Source organism: Fundulus heteroclitus, unplaced genomic scaffold (assembly GCF_011125445.2).
Source record: "Fundulus heteroclitus isolate FHET01 unplaced genomic scaffold, MU-UCD_Fhet_4.1 scaffold_28, whole genome shotgun sequence".
In the NCBI taxonomy this organism is placed as follows: domain Eukaryota; kingdom Metazoa; phylum Chordata; class Actinopteri; order Cyprinodontiformes; family Fundulidae; genus Fundulus; species Fundulus heteroclitus.
This window is the reverse complement of record NW_023396689.1, coordinates 3,464,499-3,484,699: the sequence shown is the minus strand read 5'-3', so window position 1 is coordinate 3,484,699 and position 20,201 is coordinate 3,464,499. Positions and strand designations below refer to the sequence as shown.

Here is a 20,201-nt window from a genome sequence, read left to right as displayed (position 1 = left end):
AAAACTGGCATTTTTTTAATTTTAACTTCAAATTATGTTCTTGCAAACGAGCCAAAACCACTTCTAACCTCTGCAGGTGATCTTCAAAGTTGGATGAAAAAACAATGATATCATCTAAATACAGAAGGAGTGATTGAAAGGACTGGTCACCAAAAATGCGCTCCATTAAACGCTGGAATGTGCTAGGTGCATTGCACAAACCAAAGGGCATTCGATTGAACTCAAAAAGTCCAAATGGAGTGCAAAAAGCTGTTTTTGCTTTGTCTTTTTCAGCAATGGGCACTTGGTTATAACCACTTGCCAAGTCAAGTGTGGAAAACCATCTTGCCCCTCCCAAGGCATCTAAGGACTCTTCAATTCTTGGGAGTGGGTAGCCGTCCTTCCTAGTTTTGGCATTTAGGAGCCTATAGTCCACACATAGCCTAATGCTCCCATCCTTTTTCTGCACAATTACTATGGGGGATGCATAGGGGCTACAGCTTGGCTGAATAATGCCACTGTTCAAAAGTTCCTGTACATGCGCTTTAACCTGTTCATATTGAGAAGGGGGAAGCCTCCTATAGCGCTGGCGAACAGGAACGTCATCTAGCAGAGGTACTTCATGCTGCACTAAATTGGTACAACCCAAATCCCCTTCCCCCTGGCTAAAAACAGCTGCATATTTAGCCAACAGTGCTTTCCCTTGTTTTTCCTCGTCAGATGATAACAGAGGCCACGACGCACTATCAACATCAAAGCTGTAGCTGTCTATTGCCAAAGTGGATTGTAATACAGCTACCTGACCCTTCTCCACTTCTTCTAAAGTCACTGAACATGAATGGGACTTAGTCTGAACGACATGCAGCGAACCTAGTGAGGTGTGAGGTTTAAGCCAGGCATCTTGTGATCCCACATTTACAATGGGTATCTCCACTATTCCTCTTTCTGCTGTTAGTAGGGCCTTAGAAATGAGCACACCAGCAGGAAGGCGGCTATCATCAAGGGGCTCCAATAGAACTGAGGGTAGTGTAGTTGTAGCAAATCTTGGGCAGACAACAGAGATGAATTTTAGTGAGCCAGCTGGAATACACACTGGGCGGCCTTTAACCCTAGCTATGCCCAAATACCCCTGGTCATCAAGTGACTCAATGGAGTGACACACTGTCATAGCCTGTTTCCAACCAGGACCAGCTGATTTTAGTGGGGGAAAGTCAAAAAGCTTTGGACCAAGCTGAATGAACAGCTCATGGTAACAAGAGCGAATTATGTTCATGCCAAGCAAACCAGGAATAGACCTTTTTTTCTGTTTAAGGTAGGGGTCTTGGGGGCTTTTCACAACTAAGACTCCCATTTTTGGGAGATGCTTACTCAGGACATTTACATCCATCTCAAGGTAACCAATGTAGGGGATACCTAACCCATTCGCAGCTTTCAACTGTAACCAATTGCACTGACGCAACTTGTCTTCACCCTGTGACTGAAAATGTTCAATAAAAAAGTCTTCTGTAATAGTGGAGACCATTGACCCTGTGTCAAGTAGACATGGTACATTTAAACCACCCAGATCAACTTCCACTACAGGACAATCACTCATCAGTTCAGGTGCTTTAACATCTTGGTTACTTGAGCCTGAGCTCTCCCCTCCTGGCGTTTGGCTCTCCACACCAGAGGGCGCTAGTTTTCCTGTGGCCAAGACTGGATTTCTACTGCATCATTACTTTGTACTGTAGCTTGAGGTCCTGAATTTCTGTTAGAATTGGTCGATTGTACTTGAGTCCTACAGAACCGTGCTATGTGTCCAGCCTTATTACAGCGCAAACAGATTGGTTTACCACTGGGTTCAAAGCGATATGGTTTAGTCTCTTTTTGCCCTCTGGGTTGGGCTTGGGGGACCGTGGATGGAGTAGAGAGACCTATATGCTTCATTATAGCATCCAGCTGTTCTTGTTGTTTCAAAAGACAGTCTTTAAGTTCTTTGAATTCAGTGGAAGGTTGTACTGACATCACATTAGTCTCTGCCACTGTATTCCCCAGGTCAGAGTACATACCACAGGAAAATGCTCGTGCCCTATGTTTGTTCACATTTCTGCTCTCCTCTGCCCATTTAATAGCAACAGTACGCAGTACAGAAAAGGACATAGCTGGATCTTGGCTAATGTTACGTTTGAGTTCCCTTCTTAACATATCATCATGTACTTGTTCTATGAATTGGTCGCGTAAGATTTGGTCAGAATTAGGGATGCCCCCTGGTGTTTTAAGAATAACCAAATCCATGAGTGCCTTTAACGAATGAGAATAATCTCTAAGAGATTCCCCTTCTTTCTGATTACGCTGAAAAAATTGAAGCTGTGCTGAAACATAGGACTGGGAACAGCTATAGTTCTCACTAAGAATGCTAAATATTTTTTCTGGTGTATCCTTTTCAGATGTGCTATGAAAATCAATCTCAGCCTTAGGACTCCCCTCCAAGTGATCATATAGGAAGAGAAGCTGTTCAGCTTGTGACATGCGCCTGACTGTTAAGGCGCATGTCCAATCCATTTTTCAACAGTTATTAAATCAACAGACAATTTACCAGAAAATTTGGGGCATTTACGTTCTCTTGGTACATACAAGAACTGAGATGGTACAGAGAAAGATGCAGGAGGTACATTGGCATTTGCTGATGTTGAAGCATTTGAGTCATCGGACTCTGCTGTTTGTGGCACAGTACTTTGAGAAGCCACCCGTGACCTTAACTGTTCATTTTCAGCCTGAAGCTGTCGTACCTGGTCCATAATGGCTTGAATGTCCTCCATTCCTTTAGGCTCCAATCAGCACCAGTGTCCTGAAGACGATCCTCCGTAGATCTTGATTGTAGATGCCAACCACTGTTTTCTCCCTTTTATCAAACAACTATGGGCCACTAAAGTCTCTATCCTGTCAACAACGCCAATTGTGACCAAGTGTAAAATAGAATGTAAAGAGACGTAATTAGTAGTCCAATGTTTATTTACAGATATAAAATCATCATTATTCAATGTTCTAAAATCTTAAAAATACGGTTAATCGATGGGCTGCATTCAAAACAGGACTAGCGTATACTTTACTGACCTGGAGTAGTTTAAATAATAATAAATATGCAATTTAGGAAACAAAATCAAAATGGCATGGCCAAACAAAAGCCCAAATAAAAACCAAACAAAACATGCAAAGGTACCCCAGGTCAATTCAAATTGACACGCTCCGAAAATCCTATACAGGCCCAAACAATTAATACACAGCCTAAAACTTAACAAAAGGGAAAAAAACAGTGGCGACTCAGTAGCATCCAAATTACTAAAAAACACACACATTCCACAATCAATATGACGATCTCTGTTATTCAAATTAGTACCTTAGGTAAGTTACCTTTGTTAGCATTCCAAAAGGAACTCTTAGTTGAAGAGGCCAGCAGGTGATGACTGATGACTGTAGCTACTACTTGGATGTAAAAGGATATGGTTGTTATTTGCCACACTGCTTTTATGACAGACAGAGTATACATTTACCTTTGTCTGTGTTTGCACCAAACACAAATTAGGCTTAACCACTCAAGTATGATGGCTGCCGGTTGCCCTCTGCACCCAGGTGGAGTGAAAGGCCCAGATTTGCTCCCTCTGGCTTTTAAAAGCTATGCTCCGCCCCCCAACTTCCCACTTCCTGGTCCACCCTGTCACATTAAAAAGCACCTTTTTAAGTCAAACTCCTGTCAGTAAATACAGGGAATGGAGTTTGCGTCTGTAATCTTCGATCCAACAAAGAGTTATCGAGCACGTGGCGTGGGGGGGGGGGGTTTAATCCACGGAGTGGAGCAGCTGTGTGCCTTCCCTGACTGGCAGAAACGGCAAGAAGAAGGGAGATTTCGTGTTGCCGGGTTTTATTTTATACCTTTCCCTAGCAACGTTATCTCTTCGCTTCATTAATAGGGTCATGGTCACTTTGGGCCGTGTTGCATGATGGGATTTGGTGGTCGTTTTGACCACATTGCATCATGGGAGATGCAGGTCATCACGTTTGAACCGGCATTACAACAGCAAAGAGATTAAAGATAAAAGCGAGAGAGTCTGGAACAACAGACCGCAATTCACACCGTGACAACAGGAAGTGACACATTACGCCTCACCGCAAACGGGAATGACATCACCTATGTTCCTACAAAATGTGTCTGGCCCCCTCCATAGTGTAATACAGGAGAATACCTCTTTGGATCACCAAAAGATAAAATAACACTAAACAAAAAGATGATATCCAATTGCCTATATTCAAATCTTAGAATAATTCTCCTGTCTAAAGCAACCTCAAATTGAAGAACTGTCTTCCACCAAGTCACTTAGACTGGCTCTGGTAAATATAAGGTCATTATCAGCAAAAGGACTTCTGGTTGATGACTTCATCACTGCGCATAATTAGGCCAGAGCAGCTAAGCGCTGCGAAGGCCTATTGTGATCATATGGTTTCATTTTACTTCTACCTCTTAGAATGGCCTTTTGGAGTCCTAAACATGCACCAAAACTCACCTAACTATACCAAAAGTTGTCCCCTGAAAGAAATCCTAAGTTTTTAATGTAATTTAAAACGGGCATAGCCAAATTGCTCTACAGTGCCACCGAGAGTAAGTTGGGCGAAACTGTAAATCGTAGGGATTTAAAATTTGGTAAATAGATAGTTCACTCAAAATCATGAAAAAAAAGTATATCCAGTGAAAACAGTTTTCACTGGAGGGTGTGGTCATGGCTGCGCTGTGAAGTGAAACCTCATACCATGACCATACATTTGGCTCTAATCTCCACATTTTCCATCTGATCTGTACCAAATTCTATATGATTGTGTCATGATTTTTCTATGATGAACCCAGAATGGGCACTACACACATGGGGCAATTTATTGAGAGTTTATTGAAAAGAAGATGAGCAGTGAATGATGAAACCAGAGAGGCAGGACTGGACTGGAACAGGGGTGTAGATGTGACCAGGAGCTGACGGACCGGAGAGAGTTCTTGAGGGCTGGAGCACAGAGGAGACAGGAACCAGCAGCTAACAGAGGCTTCACTGAAGCTCTGGGGAAGCAGGATTATCCAGCAGACAGCAGAGGCCTACTTAAGGCACAGAGGAGGCAGGACAATCCAGCAGCAAACGGAGGCCTCACTAGAAGCAGAGTGGTGACAGGTAAATCCAGCAGTAATACAGGCCTTACTTGAAGCTGAGAGGTGGCAGGTAAATCCAGCAGTTGAAGCAGAGAGGTGGCAGGTAAATCCAGCAGTAATACAGGCCTTACTTGAAGCTGAGAGGTGGCAGGTAAATCCAGCAGTTGAAGCTGAGAGGTGGCAGGTAAATCCAGCAGCTGAAGCACAGATGAGGCAGGTAAATCCAACAGTTAAACAGGCCTTATTGAAGCAGAGAGGTGGCAGGTAAATCCAGCAGTTGAAACTCAGAGGTGAGACAGGAAACTCCAACAGCAGGCAGAGACTTAACTAGAGACTCAGAGGTGGCAGGGTTCCAATTAAAATTACGCACTAACTCTGTTTTCTTTCCCTCTTTCTCCTCTCAATTCTTCGTGTCCTGACTCAGAAGAAACTCAGATAGGAAAAACATTTGTAGATTTTATTTATTTATTGATTTTATATGCTGCTGTCGTCCTTGGGAGACATTTACAATTTATTCCAACAAGTATTGAGTTAATAAAGCAACACACGTTAGTCAGATAAACACAAAACAAATAAATCATAACCAGCGGTAATATGCACACTACTTGGCCGACAGAAGTGTATTAAAAACGGACTAACATCAGCCCTGGCTGCGGTTTCCCTCGGAGGTCTGCGGGTCACTCTGCTGGTCACTCTGCTCTGCTCAACGTCGGACTTTTTATTAAAATTACGCACTAACTCTGTAAACGGGCCACATAAGTAAGCTTAAAAGTATAATGTTCTCGCCTCAAACGATCTGAAAACATATTTTTGAACAACAGCAGCAGCAGAAAAGGGAATTTTTAACTTACCGCTGTGAGCTCTGTCTCGAATCAAGCTGCAGCCGTGGTGCATTCTGGGCAAACGGTCAGTCTGAAGAACGCACAAGTCTGCTCTGATGCATGCTCGATAAAGAGGACGGGCAAGAAAAATATCCGGGGATTCTTCGTGTTCTCGGTTTGCCGTTCTCGGCAATTGGAACAGTACTCGGGCTGAGGCTGATGACGTGTCACGAGCACACGAGACCGCTCAAGAACGCATATTGAGAAACGGCCCATGACAGATTGATCTTAGTCCAGGCCCCGAGAGATATGTGGTCAAAGATTTGGTTGGCATGGCCTAATCTTTCCCAGGGTTGTCACAACACCAAAATTTCAAACTCGATATCAATATCCAAGAAAATATTCGATACTCGAAACCACGGGGATAAAAGATGACAAATAATTAAAGGCACAAAAAGTTTTTCATTAACATGATAAAATTCACCTTTTTCTCAACATGGAACATAATCTGTCAACAGAATTACAGATTCTAGTTAAATAAGTGTCCAAATAAATGCAAAATAAATAACCCAAATATAACATGATTTGAAAAATATGTTTAAGGCTTTCTGAGGTGTTATTCTTTCAATGTGCAAATAATCCTGAAATCTAAAATTAGCAATAGCAAAAATATGCAATCACTTGTCTGAGGTAGTGCAAAAAAATGGTTTTCTGAGATCACGCTAACTGCAAGAATAAAATCAGCAACAATTACAACTGAGGTAACAACACAAAAATGGAACCACAATCAGAACAATATTTTGAAGTATTAAACTAAACAGGTAGATGATAACCAGTTAAAAAGAACATCACACAATTGAAATGCTGCTTTGTCAGCTACTTAAAAAAGGCTGAAATTGAAAAGTGCACATCAATGTTAATGCACACAAGAGTTTAAAAAGTGCACTTTTTGGACACCAGCTCTGCATGTCCCAGGACTCATTTCAATTCAATTAAATTCAATTTTATTTATATAGCGCCAAATCGTGAAACATGTCATCTCAAGGCACTTTACAAAGTCAAGTTCAATCATATTATACAGATTGGGTCAGATTATACAGATTGGTAAAAAATGTCCTATATAAGGGAACCAGTTGATTGCATCAAAGTCCCGACAAGCAGCATTCACTCCTGGGGAAGCGTAGAGCCACAGGAAGAGTCATCTGCATTGTACATGGCTTTGCTGCAATCCCTCATACTGAGCAAGCATGAAGCGACAGTGGGAAGAAAAACCACCCATTAGCGGGAAGGAAAAACCTCCGGCAGAACCGGGCTCAGTATGAACGGTCATCTGCCTCGACCGACTGGGGTTACAGAAGACAGAACAGAGACACAACAAGAGAAACAAAAAAGCACAGAAGCACACATTGATCTAGTAATCTGTTCTACATTAGATGGTAGTAGCGGGTGAGCCATCTTCTCTGGATGATGTCACAGTTAACAGAACGCCAGACCAGGTGTACCTACTATGAAGAGAAAAGAGAGAGAACAGAAGGTTAAAGCAGAAATGACAACACATAATGCATAATTGAAGAACAGTAGAACTCAATAGAGTGAGAAAATTAGATCCTGATATACTCCAGTAGCCTAAGCCTATAGCAGTAAAACTATAAAGGTAGCTGAGAGTAACATGAGCCACTAGTTATAATTTTTGTCAAAAAGAAAAGTTTTAAGCCTAGTCTTAAAAGTAGACAGGGTGTCTGCCTCACGGACCAAAACTGGGAGTTGGTTCCACAGGAGAGGAGCCTGATAGCTAAAGGATCTGCCTCCCATTCTCCTTTTAGAGACTCTAGGAACCACCAGCAGACCTGCAGTCTGAGAGCGAAGTGCTCTGTTAGGAACATACGGGGTAATCAGAGCTCTGATATATGATGGAGCTTAATTATTAAGGGCTTTATACGTTAGAAGATGAATTTTAAATTCTATTCTTGATTTAACAGGAAGCCAATGAAGGGAAGCTAAAATTGGAGAAATATGATCCCTCTTGTTGATTTTCATCAGAACTCTTGCTGCAGCATTTTGGATCAGCTGAAGGCTTTGAACTGCATTTTGTGGACTTCCTGATAGTAAAGAATTACAATAGTCCAGCCTTGAAGTAACAAATGCATGGACCAGTTTTTCAGCATCACTCCTGGACAGAATGTTTCTAATTTTGGCGATATTCCGGAGGTGAAAAAAGGAAACTCTGGAAACCTGTTTAATATGGGATTTAAATGACATGTCTTGGTCAAAAATAACACCAAGATTTTTTACTTTATTACCAGAGGCCAGGTTAATGCCACCCAGATTAAGTGATTGGTTAAGAAGTTTATTTTTTGAGGACTCTGGCCCAAAGATTACAACTTCAGTCTTGTCAGAATTTAGATGCAGGAAAGTTAAAGTCATCCAGCTTTTGATGTCATCAAGACATGACTGCAGTCGAAGTAATTGATTGGATTCATCAGGATTTATGGATAAATATAGCTGAGTATCATCAGCATAACAGTGGAAATTAATCCCATGCTGTCTGATAATTTTATCGGAAGCATATATATAGTAAAGAGAATTGGTCCAAGGACTGAACCCTGTGGTACTCCACAAGTGACCCTAGAGTTTGAGGAAGATTTATTATTAACATGAACAAATTGGAATCTGTCTGACAGATAAGATTTAAACCAGCCTAATGCTTTCCCCTTAATCCCTACAGTATGTTCAAGTCTTTGTAGGAGAATATTGTGATCAACTGTATCAAACTGCAGCACTGAGATCTAACAGGACAAGTATAGACACAAGTCCATTATCTGAGGCCATGAGAATATCATTAGTGACCTTCACCAGAGCTGTTTCAGTGCTATGATGAGCTCTGAAGCCTGACTGAAACTCCTCAAGTAGGTCATTACTTTGTAAATGTTCACAAAGTTGATTAGCAACTACTTTCTCAAGAATTTTAGATAAGAAAAGAAGATTAGATATAGGTCTGTAATTTACTAACTCATCTTGATCAAGAGAAGGTTTCTTAAGTAAAGGTTTAATAACAGCTACTTTCAAAACCTGTGGTACATATCCATTTACTAAGGATAGATTAATCATGTCTAAAATAGTGCCACTGATCAAAGGGAATATGTCCTTAAACAACTTGGTTGGGATTGGGTCTAACATACAGGTAGAAGGTTTAGATGAAGCTAAAATTTTAGATAGCTCAGAAAGCTCTACTGCTTCTAAACAGTTCAAACACTGCACAGATTCTAAAGATTCCTCCAATGCTGCCTCACTTACTGAGGACGAGGTAATCATGTTTGGGAGGATGCCAATTATTTTATTTTTAATGGCATCAATTTTATTTATGAAGAATCCCATAAAATCATTACTACTAAGAGCTAAGGGAATGGATGGATCAACAGAGCTGTGGCTCTGGGTAAGTTTGGCAACTGTACTAAAGAGAAATCTAGGATTATTTTTATTCTCTTCAATTAATGATGAAAAATATGCTGCTCTAACTCTGCGGAGGGTCTTGTTATACAACAATAGTCTGTCCCTCCAGATTAAGTAGGATTCCTCTTGGTGTGTAGAGCGCCATTTTCTCTCCAATTTATAAACTGCAGGGTTACAACCAATGTTCCCCCTAATTTTTCATGTTTCTGAGCAAACACATAGACTCCCTGACCGTTCACTTGACCTCTGTGAGCAACATCACATGTGAACACTGAGGCTACATTACGCCTGTCCAAAACCTGAGATTATAACAAGCTACATAGCTTACTAAAATAATCAAGTTACAGCAATGACTTCTTTTAAATTATTTAGTTTAGGTAAAACTGATTTAGCCCAATTACATGAAAAAGACAAAAGTCTTGGATTTTTGTAAAGAGCTTTATAGCATATTTTTATTTCAGAGTAGGGGTCCTGCTAAGTAAGAACAGAGATGTGCACATCTTTCCGAGTTCCAATTTTATTGCCATTAAATTATTTACATTTTCTGCAGTAAGATTTATCACAAGCATGTGGTTCTGTGTGCAGCCTCTCTTCTGTCACTACAATGTAGCTCACCACCATCAGGGTGTGAATGTGTGTGTGAATGTGTGAATGACTGACCAGTGTAAAGCGCTTTGAGGTCGTCAGATGACTTATTTCAATATTCTTAGCTCGCACATCGCTTTTCCAACACAATGAGCGAATGCTCTCAGTTCTAAACTATTTCTTTGTGCTGCTCTTCGTTTTTATGCCAACAGCAGCTTTTTAATAACATAGGAGACGCAGAAAACTTTCAGAGGCAGCTGTATGTCACGCTGTCAGGAATGTTGCTGTTGCACTGTTCCATAGTCAGAGACCCAAAAGATTAATAAAAGAACTACACAGAATGAAAGCAGTCATTTATTCTGTATCAAATTTTGGCACTTCCAAGTCTAATTTTCTATTCATACATTTTTCTTCCTAAAAACCGTTGGGGCTGCGGCACATTTCTTCACTTAAACAGTGGCACCTTTACTTCAACTTATAATATAAATATAGCATATATGATTAATATAAAGTTAGGTTGGCACAAATTTAACACCTACAAGACAATCAGTGTCAGCTCTTGTTTTAGAAGGATGAGTGAACAATGTTGGCAAAAAAATTAACATTTCAGTTATTTCAATAACTCACACCATCCCATCATAAATTGCATATGTTCAATATAGCCAGTTAATTAAACATAAGAAAAACTTAGAACTTCACCATACCTGATCAAGCTGTATTTCATACGTCATCATTATTTCCCGACATCTTCTTTCAACGCCTTTCATGATCAGTGCCCCCCCCCCCCCCCCTTTGTGTTGAATGAGTGAAGTGTGAGAAAACAGCTGTAATTCTTTGTCAAATAACTCTCATATAACTCATGAATGGAGTTTTTTAGCTATTCTCTGCCGCCAACTCGCTTGTTCCGCAGCAACAGCATTGTTTCTATGGTTTAATATTCTCCATAAGCCTTCTTTAAAGATTTTTAATTCCACTCGCAGGAAATGCGCACTTCCAGGATGCTTATCTCCTGTCGTTGCCATGGTGAATCACGTTATCTTCGATCCATTGAGGAGTGCTTTTTTCATGCTCGTGCTCTCGTTAAACTCATGGTTGATCGAATGCGGTGTTTACTTACCTGACTGATATCACCTATTCTGAAACCAAAAACGCTGAGTATGACAGAGTGAGGTAGAACTACTCAGAGCAGCAGCTTTCTACTCAGGGTAGATTGGCCACTCTTTCTGAAACGAGGCCCAGAACAAAGATGCACATTGTAACCTGCCCAACTATAAAGACGTTTGCCCCACCCATCAATCAGTGGTGCGCTCCGATTAGCACCTGGCGCTCACAGAGCAGGGCCATGGAACACCATCTCACCAGAGTTGCAAAATGGTACAAAAAAACATGGTTTATTATTATTTTATTTACAGTTCAGCATAGATTTGCTGTGAGCGCTGAATCCAGGTGCCGTGCACGTTTGCACACAGTTTAGAGGGAACACTGCTCACATGTATTCTAGGAGTCATATTTTCTCGATTTATCAAACAAAAGAAGTAGAATTGGCAGTGCCTGCTTCTTTTTAATTGTTGCAGTAGGATGACAAGTTTTCCGCTTCACTCTGCAACTGTAAGGGAAAACATGTCTAAGTAATGTTAGCTAGCTAAATAAGGCTAACATAACATAACAACAAACATTAATAGAACAGCAAACTACACGTGGCAAGTGCATTAAGCATGCTAGCCACAGCTACTCACACAACATAATTTAATTGAATTTCTTTATCTGTCATTTAAAATTTTTGTTTCTGTACAGCCCATCTACATGGGTAGACAGGAGACTGCGGCTGCAGCCTTGGCAGTCGCCGCCTTCTTGCAGAGTGGAGAAAGGAATATATAAGGGGGGTTGAGGGAAAAAAAGAGTGCATTAGTCGCACTGTCTCTCTGACAATTCGATCAATGCAAGAAAAAAAACTCAGCACAAAAAAGTAAACATACCGACAACATCATAAGCAGACATATTTAAGGTGGGAGGGTTTTCGGGTGGTGGTGGGGGGCATTGTGATATTTTTATTATTGGCCTAATCCTGCTTCGCTACTAAAGGCCCATTTTTACCCCGGTTTAAGATTTGACAATAAAATAAGGAATCATTGATCAGAGGTAGAACGGTTCAAATACATATTTAATTCATAGAAATTAAATATGGAGACAGAGTTACATACCATTACAAGATGTTGTTCTCACCGGTGGATAAGTCTATCTGTCTGAAGTAAGTTTTACCAAGACATTCCTTTTATTAACTTTAAACTCCTCCTGCATGGCTCAGAGGTAGGATGACTGACCCCCTCTCCTGCTGACCACCCCCTCAGGGCAATAAAACTCCATGTTTATCTTACGCTGGAGCAGGAAAGGACAGACCCAACTCTGCTTTCCTCAGTAACCCTAACTAAGATATATTTTTAATTCTCAACAACCCCTCTGTTTTGATCCCTCAAGGATCAAACCAATAACTAGGCTAAACTAAGTCTATGTCTTGAAACCCTTAAACAAAATGTAAATAGTAAGATGTAATATTGTAACCCACTGTCCCCTCTGTTGGCGACTTATGAAATCAAATGAAGTTCAAATGTTCCCCTTAAATGTAAAATAACCCAAGTATAAGCTAAAAAGCTACTAAACCTATCTGAATCTCTAACCTACTAGAATTAAGAAAAGTAAGCACCTTTATCCGAGAGGTGCAAAGCTAAGAAAAATATGCAACTACCAGAAACTATTATATGATCTAACTATGACTTTAGTCCTAACCTAGATTAACAAAATGTCTTCTTAGAAATAAAGATAACCCATGAAAGCACTACACTCAGATCAAACCACAGAATAAAAAAACAGATTTTCATGCAATGCAAAACCAAGATTCTAACGATACTAATATTGAACACCTTATGAATATGGAACTTATAAGACATATGCAGTGGTTACAAAACTCTCATTTTCTTTTTTTCTTTTTTACACAATGCATTCAATTGTTGTCATGATGTCTTGCGTCTCGAAGATGTCTTCTTCTCGCCTTTAAAGAAGATGGTTTAAAGAGTCAGTGTTCCAACCGCGGTCTCCACAGAACTGTATGTTAATCTTTATTAAAAATAAAAAACGAAAACAAAATAAAATTCCAGCTGCCCCTCCGTGGGTGGCTCTGCGAGATAAGTTGTTCCGGTGATGTCTCCCTGGAACTCTCTGGTGACTGGTACACACGGCTCCTGGAGTCTGATGGGCCCCTGACCTCTGGCCCACCACATCTGCTTGTCGATAACCTTAGCGTGCACTCTCGTCGAAGTCGGGGGTGACTGAACTCCCCCTCCCATTCCTGAACTCTCCTAATGTAATGTCTCCAATACAACCTGAAACTTACACGACAATCGTTTAAATATCAAATGTCGTGTGCTACCTGTAATTCCGGAGGTTGACTTCGGTCCCGAAAAGCTCCTTTCAGTCATATGGAAACATATCCTGTAATGAAATTAACTGAACACTCCCAAAAGAAACACACTTCACAGCTTTTTTCACCCCATTTCCAATTTACGTCTGTGCACAGAACTATAGTCAATTGTGTTTAGAATTCTCCCCATTAATCTGAACCAACCTTCTTGTTGTTTCTTCTCCATCCTATGAGAAACCTATTTTAGAAATGTAATAGTTAATGAGACATTTTATTGCAATTCCTCTTTCCTCGTCCTTACGCTGTCCTGTAAGAAAATGCAACGACCACACAAATACGTTAATCTCTGGTGAAGATCCCCCTGTCTGTAAAATCAAAAATTAGTTAATGCAGTTGTGAAATCAAAGTATAGTAACAAGACGTATGTAAGGCCCGTTTGTGCTGGACCAACCTTTTGTCTAAGTTTCCTTGAGATAGTGAGTCTGCTGCCTAACCTTTGACCGTTAAATTTAATCTAGCTTGGTTCCTGGCTTGTTTCCTGGAAGTTAACTAAAACAATGAAAAGCCTCATGTAAGCATTTTTAACAGCGTTATCTGCTCACAAGACTGTCATATGGCCTCGGTGCATCCTGGGATGTACACTTGCCCACTGAAGTGTGAAAACACCCTTTGTTCTACATACATCCTCATCTGTTCAGGTCACTGGGTTAAGGTTAACATCTATATTACTTTAAACTACATTATTATATGTAAGTGATTATATTTCCATAACACTGTTATCCTGTAAGAATGTCAGAATGCTCTCTGAATTAAAGATTAAAGATTACCCTCTGTTTATCTCTGTTTTATCCAGTTTTTTGAGGTTTATGTAGTTTTTCTGTTTATCCTTCCCTTAAATTACTTGTGCCAAAGGTTGATATAAAGTTTAAGATCTGTATGGCTTTACAATATAGTGTTATCATATAAATGTTTATGTCATATCCCTCTGCTTGGAACAAAATTAATTTTGTTACAAAACATTAACAAAGAATAGTATTAGTCACCACAGGGAATCAATTAACTGCAAATAATTATCTGAATTGAAGTATGAAAAACACTGCCCTATATCCCGGATTCGGATCAAAACTTAATGCAATTTCATAATCCCACAGATCTACAAGAAGTCCATCAAAAGTTGTATAAGACCAGTGTACCCATTGAAATAATGTTTATTCTAATGTGCTCACAGCAAGTTGATGGTATGAGAATGCTGAACGTTCCAAGGTACTTACATACTGATAAAATATTGGGTTTTACCTGAATAAAACACCTGGTAACAGCAAAGTCTGGTGAAAATCTGATAAGTTTTAGCATGCAACGGTTATATTGTACAATAGAAAAATCTCAATACTTGAGAGCTATTTAAGAAAGAACCTAACAGATCCGTTTAACCTATGTTGTTTAAAAACAGAATGTCCCAAGCAGGACACATCTGTGCTTACCGAGAGGCCCATGTAATAAACCTGTCCCCTCAGGACGTTGCAACCCCCCTTGTGAAAATTTATGACATGCAGTTGTCAACCAGAACTCACAGAGACCTAAGTAGAAGTGTAGCACATAAAAGTATTCCCACCCCTGTGGATTGTCTGCTAATAATTGTGATGGTAAAATATACCTTCTGCTGTCAATTATGAGCAATATGGTCCTGGACATAATAGAATTAAAACTCATGTTTAAAAGGAACATATCAGTAATATAGTAAAAAATTTAAGAGACAGTAGTATAGTTTTCAAAACCGCAAACCTGTAGTGTTCGTATCTGCTCAATCGGCTGCCTTAAGAATTTATCACCTGCACCAATCCATTTACCTGGAAGCTCAAGAGTTGGAGACAGAAAAGATATTAAAAATCACATTCCATAAAATTTGGTCAAAAGTATATTGGTAGAAAAATCAGTCTGAATTACCTTAAAAAATGTTTGATACCAGGCTGCGGCACCTGAGATGGACCCGGAATGACATGTGACAGATCAAGCAAACACGAGATGGAGGTGAGACTTCATATTCAAAGGCTTCCATGCATGGAACTGTACATCTCTTCCCCCAGTGTGGCAGTAGGTCGCTGCAACGTCTCAGCAAGCACCTCAGTGACAAAGTCTCAGTCCACAACTCAGTGTTTGATGAAACAGGTGGCTCCAATGTGCGCAAAAATTCATACAGTCACTTCCCTTGACAGCTTGGGATCTGCGCTGTTCATGAGCGCTGGCCACTTCTCCAGGGTGAGGAAACATTGTTCATGGGAGCGTTATCCCTTTTCTGGGGTACTGACCTTCCGGATGGGAGCTCATGCCAGGATTTCATGCCAGGATTTAGTGATGCGAAACAGTCCCTGGCCCAGTGCCCAGAGAGACCACATTTAAAGCAGATGTCTGTAGATGGTCGAAAAGTTCTGACATGTCCGCCCCGTCTACTCGGTCTCCTGGTCCTGTCTCCATGTCTGCACTGACTGTCACAATGAGATCCGCGTCCATACACAGGAACAGCAAATCTGGAATCAAATACAGAACAGAAAAGCGGAGGAGGTGGCCCCCCTCCTTGAATGAAATTAGACTGTGGTGGAACCGTCAGGGTCTGAGCACCACATGATGCACCCGCAGAGACAGTTCTTTGTGTCAGCTCCTGCTTTCTCTTGGTCACTTTCCGCTTTGCTTCTAGTAACTGTAATTTAAGTAATTGAAGTTGCAAGTCCTCTAAGTCCTGCTTCGACTTCCTGTCCTCCCTTTGAGCCACATGCAAATAGTCGATCAAACAGGTTTCCCAGCGAGCATACGAACACCCAGGTATATCAGGATTTTGTTTCATAAGCAGGGACACTAAAGAAGGAACCCCATCCAAAACTGCCCCTCTAAATAATTCACCCAGATTGGAGCAATTTGTTTTAGGATCCACACCCGTGTGTTTGATCCATGTCTCTGCAGCTTGAGTTATGTAATCTGCAGGACGCTGTCGTGGGTTCCAGTCAAATTTAGGAAGCTCAATTGATGTGGACAATGGAAAGTGTTGTACAATTGCAACTTCCAAGGAAGAAATTACTGAAGACAATAAAGTTTCATCAGGCATATGAAACGTTTGAGCAACCTTTTCAATATCCGTTATTACAGGCGCAGACACAGAAAGTCTTAAAATGGCTCTAAACTCACCGAGAGCCAGTTGTGAGCCTTTGGTTAAATTTTGTAATTCAGCCAGCCATGTTCGACCACCAGCACTGATACTGGGGAGTTTATTCACCAGAAGTTGCATGTTACCAAGTGAACAACTAGAAAACTCCTGTGTTCTTAAATAACTGTGTGACAAGGGCATCTGCATTTTGTGGGACTATGAAAATGTGATTAAATACAATGAATAATGTGGGGACCGTCCTGCGATGATCCCGTAATATTTTCTGAATCTACTAGTTTCTGCCGTTCTGCAATATCAGTATCTATAATAAAACAATGCAAACCAATAACATTAGTCATAAATTCCTCAATTTTAGCTGCTTCATTTAAGGATAACTTAAAAACTGACTCATGACTAAATGCAGTGTTAACAAAATCGATCAAATCAACCGCAATATCAGTTTGCACACACTATTAAGGTACAGTTTAACCCAACTTTTAACTCTGTTTAGTTCTGCTTAATGTGGTTTTCCCAGGCCTGCAAATGAGCAAACGTTTATAGGGTGGCCATTTTCTGCTCCCTATTAATCAGCCAGATTTAAGTCTGATGAATTATATTTATTTATTTATCTATTATAACTAGGGCTATCAAACAATGAAAACCATTTAATCACTATTTAATCGCAAATTATATTTCATGTCTGAAAGTATATATATTCATTAGGCATTTTAAAACGCTATTTTGCAATAGATAATGCTAGTTAAAATTACACTCTAACAGAAGGCATTTTCCCTTTTGTGTTTTCCCAATTTATAATGCCTCAAACAGATGTTCAATGTTCAGCCAAATTTTCAACAACTTTTCCAAACTTCTAACCACTTTCTAACTTTTAGGCTACAGTTCAAAAATAAAAAAGTTTTCTCCAAAACTCACCAAAACGCAGCAGTTCATTCTCTCCAATGCAACTCACACATACAGCTTGCAGCCAATACCTCAAACGTTTTACTGCATTGAAATTCTCCTGCACTTCAACAAACATTATTAATGCATCAACCCCTTTTTCCAATGATTTCCAAATTCCCCTTTAGTTTTTATTTTCACCCATATTTTTACTTATCACTTTTACTTAACAAAATTAAACTGCACCCCAGTCATTGCTCTAATCTTGAGGCCCATGCACGCGGAGAAATTCACACCATCCTGAAGACACACACACACACACACACACATACCCCCACTCTCCGCTGAGTTGCAGGGTTCAACCAATCTCTCCTTCTCTCAAAACCATGGATCCCATATTACCGAGACATTCAAAACATCAGACAAGACATAACAAATATAACATTTAAGACAGACAGCCTGGCGCGCGCAGAGGGTCTTCTCCTTTTAATACCCTTCCACTCGACGAAACGTTTCCTTATGTTAAAATCTCCTCGTCTAATCGTCGTGTTCTCGAAAAACCCCGTTTTTCGAAAACTAGAAAACAAACTTTATTGCTTTCCTGGGATCCCTTTTTTTTTAATCTCTTATCTTCTATAACAGCTCACTCTTAAGGTCTTGCTGCTCTTAGCCTCAACTTAAAGATACGTATTCTCGGCCGTCCTATTCCCTGCTACTTTTTGAGTGTCCCTAGTTCTCAAGAGGCAGCGCACACCTCAGCCCTAAAATTACCAGTTTGTCAGTCTGGTTGTCGTTTGGCCAATCCTAGAACATATCCCTTTTTTTGTCTATGTTTTTATCTTTTTTATTTCGTTTTATTTTATTTTTCGCCTCACCATTTCAAGGCTTCTTGGCATTTAGGTTAATATCCAATTCTAAGTTTTTGTGACGTAAACAAACACATAAATCCCATTCAGTCATTTCTCGGTTTCAACATAAATTCCATTCAAACCTAGTTATACCGTTCAGCCTCTGATATTTTGAGAAGAAAGCTTCTCACTTACAGCAACACTTGATTTAGCCTACATCTAATCTTTAGCCAATAGGAGAATCAAAATCTCCTTACTTTTTTTCGGGTCGACCCTGTTTTGCTGTAAGTGATTACTTCTTCGTGCCCAAATTCAAAATGTTCCTCCACTTTAATGTCAAAATCCGGGTCACGGCTAACCAAATTGTGATATTTTTATTATTGGCCTAATCCTGCTTCGCTACTAAAGGCCCATTTTTACCCCGGTTTAAGATTTGACAATAAAATAAGGAATCATTGATCAGAGGTAGAACGGTTCAAATACATATTTAATTCATAGAAATTAAATATGGAGACAGAGTTACATACCATTACAAGATGTTGTTCTCACCGGTGGATAAGTCTATCTGTCTGAAGTAAGTTTTACCAAGACATTCCTTTTATTAACTTTAAACTCCTCCTGCATGGCTCAGAGGTAGGATGACTGACCCCCTCTCCTGCTGACCACCCCCTCAGGGCAATAAAACTCCATGTTTATCTTACGCTGGAGCAGGAAAGGACAGACCCAACTCTGCTTTCCTCAGTAACCCTAACTAAGATATATTTTTAATTCTCAACAGCATCCAAGTGCAGCATTCCAAGTGAGCAGCGTGTAGGCACACATCCAACCAAGGTTCTTGTCCCAGGAGGGAAAAACATCAGGCACAGCAAATGATTCACAGGAGGATGCATTTATCACCATGTTCGTGTGTGTGTGTGTGTGTGTGTGTGTGTGTGTGTGTGTGTGTGTGTGTGTGTGTGTGTGTGTGTGTGTGTGTGTGTGTGTGTGCGTGTGTGTGTGTGTGTGCGTGCGTGTGTGTGCAAGTCAGTATTATCAGCAGTACAGAAGGGCACTGTTAAAGTTCACAGGTGTCAATAGCAGTTCCGGGTGGGGTTATAGTGTGTTCTTTGCAAAACATCCAGGAGAATTTGACATAGCCAGCTCCAAGGCTAGCCATCAGGGTACCAGATTCAATAACAAGGAGATTGTTTTGTGTCAGGCTGACTGTGTAATTTGGGTCAGCCTTCAAGTCTCTGCTGGTCAATCTTCATGGCAATTCCCAAACAGCCAAATTTGTTGGACTTGCTGCCTCAAATCGAGCTAGAAACTTCCCCGAGGAAGTAAGCAGAAATCCTGTTATCATAAATCAAATTATGTACACATCTTCCAGGTTCCCAATGGACAAAATAGACAAACACACCATCTTACAAGCTCCCCAGCAATTCAAGATGTATCCGGCAGTATGTGTCCCTGTTGGACAGCTTGGCTCCATGGTGCAATTGCGTTGAGCGATTGTTGGCGCTGTAAAACATAAATGGTTGTAATCTGACCAACTAGAGGAAGAACTTTACTGTACATAAAAGTAATTTAGGGAATAAACAAAGTAATAACTGAAAACTGAAGAAATAATTGCAAAAAAGATGAGACATGGAAGAACAGCAAGATGGTTATATAGGATTAAAAAGGGAGGGAACAGAGGAAAGATTTGAAGATACTGGACCTGATTATAACTACTTCATTATGATTTTTAAAATACAAAAGTAAGATACAGGGAGTTGTGTAGAAATTGTTATATTGGTATGTTTGAAATATCAGCATGAATAAGGATATAGGCCAGCATTTGAAAAGATTAAATAAAAGTTTAACATAATAGGCACATAGTAAATTAACTTACTTAGCAAACATAGAAATTAATATAAAAAGG

General features: G+C 40.2%; 2 protein-coding genes across 3 annotated transcripts in view; one reads left to right on the top strand and one right to left on the bottom strand.

Moving 5' to 3' along the window:
- The window catches only part of enpp6 (ectonucleotide pyrophosphatase/phosphodiesterase 6), a 162,644-nt gene that overhangs the window by 109,336 nt on the left and 33,107 nt on the right, over positions 1 to 20,201 (top strand). The gene's annotated exons all lie outside the window — the stretch shown is intronic.
- LOC110368169 lies at positions 15,157 to 17,221 on the bottom strand. Of its 2 annotated transcripts, none has more exons than XM_036130044.1 (2): positions 15,359 to 17,221; positions 15,157 to 15,268 (listed from the first exon to the last, which is right to left on the bottom strand). In XM_036130044.1, the coding sequence occupies exon 1, from the start codon at positions 16,755 to 16,757 to the stop codon at positions 15,645 to 15,647; it is 1,113 nt and encodes a 370-aa protein (XP_035985937.1). In that variant the 5' UTR covers positions 16,758 to 17,221; the 3' UTR covers positions 15,157 to 15,268; positions 15,359 to 15,644. The 2 variants fall into 2 exon arrangements, with proteins under 2 accessions (XP_035985937.1, XP_035985938.1); XM_036130045.1 differs by having other exon boundaries at positions 15,157 to 15,261.

Coding starts and splice junctions, on each gene's coding strand:
- LOC110368169 (XM_036130044.1), bottom strand. CDS start 16,757: ATGCAGATGCCCTTGTCACACAGTTATTTAAGAACACAGGAGTTTTCT.